We start from the raw sequence: 10000 nt of genomic DNA, 5'->3' as shown, positions 1-10000 counted from the left end.
AAGGTGCCTGTAGCCTAGTGGCTAAGGTGCCTGTAGTCGAGTGGCTATGGTGCCTGTAGCCTAGTGGCCAAGGTGCCTGTAGCCTAGTGGCCAAGGTGCCTGTAGCCTAGTGGCTAAGGAGCCTGTAGCCTAGTGGCTAAGGTGCCTGTAGCCTAGTGGCTAAGGTGCCTGTAGCCTAGTGGCTAAGGTGCCTGTAGCCTAGTGGCTAAGGTGCCTGTAGTCGAGTGGCTAAGGTGCCTGTAGCCTAGTGGCTAAGGTGCCTGTAACCTAGTGGCTAAGGTGCCTGTAGCCTAGTGGCTAAGGTGCCTGTAGCCTAGTGGCTAAGGTGCCTGTAGTCGAGTGGCTAAGGTGCCTGTAGCCTAGTGGCTAAGGTGCCTGTAGTCGAGTGGCTAAGGTGCCTGTAGTCGAGTGGCTATGGTGCCTGTAGCCTAGTGGCTAAGGTGCCTGTAGTCGAGTGGCTAAGGTGCCTGTAGCCTAGTGGCTAAGGTGCCTGTAGTCGAGTGGCTAAGGTGGCTGTAGCCTAGCGGCTAAGGTGCCTGTAGCCTAGTGGCTAAGGTGCCTGTCGCCTAGTGGCTAAGGTGCCTGTCGCCTAGTGGCTAAGGAGCCTGTAACCTAGTGGCTAAGGTGCCTGTAGCCTGGTGGCTAAGGTGCCTGTAACCTAGTGGGGGCGACATGGCTCAGGCAGTAAGATCAGTCGTCTGGCAGTCGGAGGGTTGCCGGTTCAATCCCCCACCCCGGGCTGTGTCAAAGTGTCCCTGAGGAAGACACCTAACCCCCAAATGCTCCTGACAAGCTGGTCGGCGCCTTGCATGGCAGCCAATCGCCATTGGCATGTGAGTGTGTGTATGAATGGGTGAATGAGAAGCATCAATTGTACAGCGCTTTGGATGAAGGCGCTATATAAATGCCAACCATTTACCATTTAGTGGCTAAGGTGCCTGTAGTCTAGTGGTAAGTCACTTTGGATAAAAGCGGCAGAGAAATAACTATTATTAGATAATTTTGTCGAGGCCCTGGGAATTTCATCAGGCAACCGCTTCTGTTCTGGCAGAAGCTGCGATAGGTTTGTGGCAGAATATTAATTTCCTGTCCAGATAAATGATGTCCTTAATGTACAGTGCATGTGCACATACTGAAACGAAAGCAAGCATTTCAAAAGGATCTGTTACAGCACATCCAGAGGAAGTAAAAAAAATAATACAGTAGGACCTCAGTGATCCTAAAATCAGAAAACTGAGAAGTAGGGGCAACCTAACAGGGTAGGGAATCGGAAGTAGCCTATATAACATTAATTCAAAATGACTACAAAATGCAAATGAGGCGCACAAACGAAAACCTGAGAAATTATATCGAAATTAGACAAGGGAGCAAGATTAACGGCCGTTGTTAAAAAAAAAAAAAAAAGTAGCCTACAAGGAAAGTACAGCTTCTGACGTCAAACAGGACCAGAGCTTTTGTTGCCGGGTGGAAGTGAATCATTTTAAATCTATTTTCTTTTACTATTGCGTCACACTCATGGCTACGGCCAATGCAAGCGGCGAGTCTAACTTTGACTTACCGTTGGTGTTCATCCACACGAGTGCGAAACCTCGTTGATTTGCCAACGTCACTATACGGATTCGCTTCTGATTTGGCTATACCAGTTTACAACTTAACCTATTATTGGTCATTTCATGTACGTTATATGACTGTTAGCCTACTGTTAAATGCCACTGGGGTTATTAACTTCGTATGACTTGAAATAAACTGAACTTAAATAAATATTTAATTTCGCGAAAACCTTGTGTTCGATTGTCTAAGGTTCTACTGTATGCTGAAAACTGCTACCGTCTCGAGATACGGCGGCTACGTCCAACCGACATCTTTAAATTACTTTGAGTCGCTTTTCCAGAGCGAAAGACGGATGAATCAAAGTGACCATCCTTCACTTGACACAGTGTGACACCGAGTCCATCTGTTACAGCTACCGCCTTCGTCGCCTAATTAAAACACACGTCGTCATTAGTGTACAGCCATACTGTACCCCCCCCCCCCCCCCCCCCCAAACCTTCAAAACACCCCGCCCACACACCGCCGTCACAACCCGGGTCTCCCCGTTTGTGTAACGCAGCCGAGTTATGACAAAAACATCCATTTTACAACCTGCCATTTAATCATGCGTTTCAATTTAATTAAATTAAGACAATGTAATTGGAAAGAACATAGCCTCAAATGCTAGAGGTTTTGTGTCATATCCTGCCCTCAACAACACTGGGTAATAAGAACATCACCCCGGTGAAAGGTATTTACAGTTTTTAATGCGGAATGAATAAAAGAGAGATGGGGTTGACTCTGGGGTCTGAAGGTCCTGAGGTAAGTCATGTACAGAGGCACGGAGGTCCTACACCACCTAGGACACCACTGTACAAACTCAGAAGCAGAAAGAACATAAAAAAAGGACAGTAACACTTTATTTGAAGGCTCCGACATAAGAGCTATACATCTCCGTCCTAAGCACTACATAGCACATTCATAAGAGCTACATAAGCATTCATAAGCTCTTATGTCAGTAATTGTCAGTTCACTTGGTATGTCATGGTAATGTGCCTATTTGCGGTTGTTGACATTAGAATATAAAATCATACGGAGTGCTTATGAATGTGCTCTACAGGGCTTATGAATGAGTTATATAAAGCTCTTATGTAGGCGCCTACCAAAAGATCAGAAAAGAAGACAACATATGGATAGGTGATACAACCTTGAACACGCTCGACCAGGACAGGAACACACACTCTATGAAAAGATCACACTGGACCAGGGATTTGAAGCCAAATCCTGGAGGACCACTCTGTCTGCCGGTTGAGGTGCTCCTGCACTTAAGTACTTCATTAAAGTCACTGATTGGCTAAAGGGTCTGCAAAGCCTTGTTTCCAAGGCCTTAACTGGCTGCTGATTGGAAGGAAATCACAAAACAAAAAAACCCCCAAAAAACTCTAGAGACCGTAGCCCTCCAGGACTGGAGTTTTAGATCCATGCATTTTTTGATAGCTGGTACAACCTAGGACATTACAAATCTCCGAACACCCACACCAAATCAGACCTGTATCCCCACTGGTGAAAAGGTCGCATCCCATAATACTGTCACAGACTTCCCAGAGGAAGAAAAAAATATATATTCAGTCTTAACAGGCACTTTCAGTCAACTCAATGCAACAGCGACATTAGGCCACTCTAAAATCCACTACAAAACATGAAAAAAAGCTCTGTTCTCTGTGAACAGGGAACAGAGCACCCACCCTCCGAGCTTCATACGTTAACTTCTCAATAATTCATCAGCATTATTGATCTTAATTCATTGAAAAGTACAGACCTCGTCCTCCTGGGGAGCTCAGCTGTGGGGTGACACTCTCCACACGGAGATGACACACCCAGTGTTTATTCACCACAGTGAAATACGAGTCTGTCTGAAAACATAAATCGCGTGTGCACCGACCAGTGATTCCAGCTAGTTCCTCTGCATGGCTGCGATCACCGCAAGTTTCCCTAAACCGTCAAATAAAGGATTTTGCTTTACTAATGAATTTGGGCGATTCCATGGTAACAGATGCTACAAATGCAGTATACCTGCATGGTAAAAGTCCAAAAGGGTTACATAAGAGACCGGGTTATTGACTCCGGATGGTCATAGAAGTTTATATCAGTCTCTGTTACGCAGCTGTGTAGAAATGTATCACACAAATATCCAGGAGTTGTAAGGTCCGTTACCGTGGAATCGCACATTTGCGTGTGACGTCTATACTGAGGTGCACTGCAGCAGCAGCAGCAAAAGCTTCTCTGGCACGTCACGTTTTTCAGTCAGCTTCTGGTACAAATATATGCGAGACGTGAGTTTATCCATCCCTGGGACTGCAATCCCAGTCTTCAGACGGGGAGCAGAAACTGCTGACCCCCTACGAAGCTGTTCATTTTTCACAAGCAGCACGTACCCCGAAAATCTCACCAGTCATAGTGACGGGAAAAACATGGTGCTCCCAAAACAAGGCTATAGCATTTATATCTTTAAATAAAAAAAAAGGTTCCCTTAGTGTCAAGTTTCAGAGACTAGAGATGCGCGTGTTAGCATTTTATGAAATTAAATTATTAAACCGGCTTGAAACCGGTTAAGACGGGTGAAAACGTTGGCCGATCTTAAAATGGTCTGAAGCAGCGACTGGCCATGGGCCTTGGTCAGGTCACTGATGGATGTCCAGTACAGCGCTTAGACTCCGCCCACCCAAACACCGCGTGGGGGGGGCGGGGCACAGGGGTGACCAGCAGGACTCTGCCGCCCCCCCGTCAGGTCGGGCCTCCGTGCTTCTGGGACATCTGCATCCGCACCCGCCTGCGAGCGATTGCTTCCTGCTTCTTCCTCTCGATCTCCGCCTCGGAACACCGCACCGGCACGAGATTGGGCACAAAAACTGCGAGAAGAAAACAATCCATTACATTACTGCTATTTCGCTGACGCGTTTGTCCGAAGCCACTCACAGTTGATTAGACTGAGCAGGGGACAATCCCACTGGAGCAATGTGGGGTTAAAAAGAGCCCAACATGTGCCCAAAAGCTGCACTGATCTTATTGTTGCTACATTGGAGCTTGAACCACCAACCTTCCAGGTGCCAGTAAAGCACCTTAGCCACTAGGCTACAGGCAACAGACAGGAGAATTTGGCACCACTGAAAACATCGGCTCTTCAGGTCGTTGCAAAGGTAGGCCTATGGAGCCAACTTCCTGGTTTTGTGGTGGATTAACTGAAATGACGATGCTCATAAAGGCATGTTATCCTGGGTATTCCTTAAACACTTTGAAGAGTAAGTATTCTGGAATGTTGTTAGAGTTATTAGAATCACATATTGTGACCTCACATCTTAAAGGGTGAGAATAATGACTAAAGCTGAGACGAACTTGACCTCAGTGAAACGAATTAAAAATGGGCCGTATGGAAGCCAATGCAAATTGTGACCTTGGAATTACAATGTTCTGTCTGAGTTCTGGGTAGTTTTGAGATATCGAGCTTTCACTCCGAGAAGTTTTCACATCCAAACAAAGCAAAACTGAAATGCGGGACAGTTCTACATAGATCAAAATGACAGACACCGTAAAAGTACTCTGAATGTACAATATCAAAATTTCCCTATGAACAACATATTTATGACAGTAACTCATTTTTGCCAAAAACGCAAGTTAAGACCGTATGATTCTAAGTGCTCGGTTGTTTGGGCAGTGTGGGGGTGCGAGGCTGACCTTTGTGAGTCAGGGCCACGGGGTCGGAGAGGTGTCTTTTGAAGGAGGATGGGCGAGGGCCGGCGGCGTTCCCGGCGGATGAGGTGAGGTTTCCGGTGGCGTTCCCGGCGGCGTTCCTGGCGGACGAGGTGAGGTTCCCGGCGGCGTTCCAGGCGGCGTTCCTGGCGGACGAGGTGAGGTTTCCGGCGGCGTTCCCGGCGGCGTTCCCGGCGGCGTTCCCGGCGGACGAGGTGAGGTTTCCAGAGCTCACCACCTCGCTCACCGGCGTCGGCGTCTTCAGCTGCGTGAACTTGTACGGGCCGGCCCGGTTACCCAGGCTGCCCTGCGGGAAGGAGGCGGAGCCCTGGGTGCAGTTCGCGGCGGGAACACTGATATTCCGGACGAGGGACCCCAGCACGGTTTTGGGGAAGGCGGCGCCGCTCCCGGGCACTGAGACCGAGCGGCTGAAGGAGCACGGGGAGGGCCGGGCCACCTGCCCCCGGCCGCCCGCGTAGACGTTCTGGGCGACCGGCCCTTTAGCAGCCGGCGAGGGCGGCGAGGGTCTCAGCCCGGTCGGTGCTGGGTACAGTGGGTTGGGTGCTGTGTACAGCGCTGGGTTCGGTGCTGTGTATGGATGGGCCGGTGCTGGGTTCGGAGCTGGGTATGATGGGTTCGGTGCTGGGTATGATGGGTTCGGTGCTGGGTTCGGCGCTGCGTACGGACGGGCCGGTGCTGGGTCCGGTGGGGCCGGGCACGCAGCGGCAGCCGTGCCGGGGGTCTGACTCTCGGACAGCTTCTCCACGTCCTCGCACACCTGGCACAGGAGGTCGTCGTCGTCGTCGTCCCACAGGGAGTCGGAGGCGAAAAGAGAGTCCAAGTCATCCTCCATCGCGTCCACGGGGCGATCGTCGACCGGCTCGGGGCCTTCCGCTGGCTTTCGGGGTTCGGTTTTGCCGATCTCGGTCCCGTGAACCGAAGGCACCCGGTCGCCGGCCTGGACCGGCCGCGTGACGTAAGTGCTGGTCGTTGTTGACGAGCTTCGCTGGGCGACCGGCCGCTGACTGCCGGTCACCCTGCCTCCGCTGGGAACAGTTTGAGTTTTCACATTGATAGGAGGCTCCAGGGGCGCAGGCTTGTGGGGCTGAAGGAGTCCGTTTGGCCTCTGAAGGCCTCCTGGCTGGCCAGGCCTACTGCTCTCCGGAACACGGCCGCTGTTCTGCTCCTCTCCCGAAAGGCTTTCCTTTACGTGGAAATCAGGGTTAGTTTCCAGTTTGAAAGTGTTTCTGTTCTTGGACTTTGGATTTTTCCCTGGATACAGGGCATCCAAGCCTTTCGCAGCGCTATTGCCTTTTGGGGTCCGTCCTGGAGCACCGTTTCCAGCGCCGGGCTGTCGATTCACGGCGTTCTGCTTCGGACTCGGCCCGATCTGGGTGGAGCAGTGCTTTGGAGTGGCGAAGAGGTCGGGGTTCTGGGTCATCTCCAGAACGATGGAGTCGTCCAGCAGATCGTCGTCGCCCCAGTCGTCGTCGACGCGGCTCGACGTCGGCGTTCTCGAACCCCCTCCGGGCTTCCTGAACGAGCCAGGAGAGACGCACGGCGGGTTACCGGGGCCCGAACCCGCCGCGCTTCCGAAAACGCCGCCTTTACGGGACACCGGGACGGCCGGGGCCCTTCCCTCCGGTGACTGGCCGGATGAAATCTGACTCAGCCTGCCACTGATCCGCTGAGTGGGCGCGTCGAAGAGAGCGTTGAAGTCGTCCGTTACGTGGCCTGCAGGGCCGCGGGCTGGAGTCGCCGGTTTGGCACAGCCGCGCGTCTGGGAGGCCGGAGTCCGACCGGAGGCGGGACCTTCACTCGGGGAAGGCAGGGGGCGGCTCACCAGGCCGCCTGGTTCTCGGAGATCGTCAGTGTCTGCCTCTGCGCCCCCCTCGTACGCCTCCCTGACCTGCTCCATGTCCTGCTCCTTGTCCTGCTGGTGCATGTTGAAGTCAAACTGCTTGGCCAGCTTCATCAGATCTTCCACATCGTTCTGCCTACATGAGTGACAACACAAAACAAAAGAAAATAAAAACCTGGCATAATTGACTTAATTAATTAATTGGCGGGGGACTGCATAAAACAGTGACAAATCACGCATGCTATTTTGATGAAGTGTTCATACTGAAAGACACTCTACACACTAGCTCCCTGTTGTACAGGATGTTTTCTGAAGTAGGCGGAGAAGGTCCCCACCGTGTGGACTTGGTCCTGGTTCTGGGTTGCGGCACCTCAGGCGTACAGGGAACAGCCGTATCTCCGATCCACTGGAGCAGAGACGGCTCCGGAGCTATCGGCCTCTCGTTCTGGAAACGCAGAATCCACCATCTTAAACAACAACTCAAAGAACCTGAGCATACATCACATAATTATCATATCACAAAAGCAACATACGGCACTAGGCAAGTGATAAGCTTTGCCATTATAATAATAACAATTATAATAATAATAATAATAATAATAATAATAATAATAACTTGTTAGTTAGTTGACGCTTTTAAGCAAAGCAACTTTCAGGTGATTAGGCTTAGCAGGTGGCAATCACCCCTGGAGCAATGCGGGGTTAAGGGCCTTGCTCAAGGGCCCAACAGTTGAGTGGATCTCATTGTGGCTACACTGGGGCTTGAACCACCATCCTTCCATGTCAAGTTATTCAATCTACACACTTGCAGTATGCAACCAACCTTGGGAGCGATCCGATTTGCGATTTCTGAAATGTCCACAGCTCGCACATTGGTGGAAGACTTCTTGACACCTTTCCCTGGTGTAGAAACAACATTATGAATAAGATGCACCCCTCGAACAAAATATGATCTTAATGCGAGCCGCTCGGGTTTATGATAAGGGAGTCAACTCGGAGTGAGATGTACTTTCCATCAAGATATTTCCACCTATCTAGTTATCTTCATCGGCGATCAAGATAAACACGTGCCTCAAAAACCAAAACAAAGAAATCATACCATTGCAGACGGCTGTCGGTGAGGTTGGGTCCCAAATAATATCCTGTTGCAAATCGGAATCGTTACTTGGTGAATCGGCGTTATGCGAAGCACAGTGTCTGATCCTTGTGTGTCGTTTGGGAGTCTTGAAATCTGAAGAAAATGTAATGGTAGCGTTGAATTTGCGTTAGCTAGACAGTCATCAGGTTGTGATAACGTTAGACGTCTGTAAAATCCGCACATTGACTTGATACAAGCGTCAACACGCTGCAAATTAGCTGATAGTGACACGGACATCTCACCGTGTTTGGCCAAGTGAAAGTAGCCAGCTGTACGTTTTGATAGTGAATAATAGATGATTTTCAGATCACAAAACGCTTCATCAAAACTGGCCGTAAAAAGGCTAGCTCGCTTAACATAGTCTGAACAAGGTAGCGTTAGGCTACGTAGCGGAAATACAAAAGGTAAACTACACTGCAGCTGGTAAATTAGCTGGTTTACTTAATCAGTTTAATGAATGCCATAGCTACTAATATAAATCACTAATGTTAGCTAATGAGTTGCTACAGTATCGAGTACATTTACGTTAGCTAATGGATTTTGCAGCTAGATAAGGCTAGCTAACTTTAGCCAGCTGACACTTTGTTGTGATTTGAACAATTAGCTAAATTAGCTAGTTAGCTTCCTAACTTTGCATTTTGCTTATACGCCCTTACCTTTATGACAGTTATAGGACGAATCTGACGATGGCGATTGCTGCGTTTGCCTTAGACTTCTACTTAGCCTATTCGTTTTCAATTTATTTTGAGAATGTTTGACTTCATGGTCCTCTGACCCACTCGCACTTGACAAGTGCTTTCTTCGTTCATTCATATTTGCTTGTCTCCGAGACGTACATTGGCGCAACGCCGTTATATACAGCAGGTATGTTTTTTTTTTTTTAATCAAGCGCTGAGAATGATAAAGAAAAATGTCAAACAAGATAATTAGAGAAATGTATTAAACTTAATCTTTTGGGTACTGTAGCTAGCTACGTTTCTCACAATCACCGCCATGTTGCTCCTATGTTCCAGCTCGTTTCCCTATTTGCTGAGCCGCAAAGCGGATGTCCGTGTCTGATTGGCTCCATCGTGACCACGTGATCAAACCACAACATGACCTCAACAGGACCGCGTTGATGAGATCCAATCCGATATAAAATAACATGACCAGGACTAAACCAGGTTTGTGACCGAAAACCCAGTTTTTGCTGTGAGAAGGTGAGTATCTTTGCAACGTGTAGCTATCGGCACAGATGCTGTCTTGCACCCAAGTGTAAACCTGCCATTGTACAGATACACTGCGTTAAGAGGAAGTTACACCAAAGTCAGCGATTTGTCTATAGTATATACACAGGTAGGCCTACATCAACGAAACATTATTAAGCTGGACCTTCAATGTTGCGGTGCAATTCTTACGAGAGACTAAAATGTAAGCTTTTACCTTCGACGGTGGTTTCCGAGACACTGTTCAGACCAAGTTGCACGCCAGACCACGTTGTGTTGACTTCAGCCAAAGCTCTAATGCACTTTTCTGACCTGCCCACGGACTATTTATCTGAGGGTGATCGTATCAGTACATGCAGTCAAATATCAATGTAGTTAATTTAAGACCAATCCAACCCTCTCTTGCCTATCACAACAATTGAAATTTGATTGTGACAAAGGGCTTTTGATCAGGGAATGGTGCAAATTTACTCAGAGAGTTGGTTCTTGGTGTGATTTGGGGGATTTTATGTGGGCAAA

At 49.0% G+C, this 10000-nt stretch overlaps 1 protein-coding gene across 1 annotated transcript; it reads right to left on the bottom strand.

The window, feature by feature from the left end:
- Positions 1-2131: 2131 nt before the first annotated feature.
- etaa1a (ETAA1 activator of ATR kinase a) lies at positions 2132-9277 on the bottom strand. Its single transcript, XM_061223145.1, has 6 exons — positions 8933-9277; positions 8238-8369; positions 7962-8038; positions 7474-7583; positions 5263-7274; positions 2132-4439 (listed from the first exon to the last, which is right to left on the bottom strand). The coding sequence occupies exons 1-6, from the start codon at positions 9087-9089 to the stop codon at positions 4315-4317; spliced, it is 2613 nt and encodes an 870-aa protein (XP_061079129.1). The 5' UTR covers positions 9090-9277; the 3' UTR covers positions 2132-4314.
- Positions 9278-10000: the final 723 nt, after the last annotated feature.

The sequence above is a fragment of the Conger conger genome, chromosome 2 (assembly GCF_963514075.1).
Source record: "Conger conger chromosome 2, fConCon1.1, whole genome shotgun sequence".
Lineage (NCBI taxonomy): Eukaryota > Metazoa > Chordata > Actinopteri > Anguilliformes > Congridae > Conger > Conger conger.
Note: the sequence above shows the minus strand (reverse complement) of the source record. Positions and strands in the feature narration are given on the sequence as shown.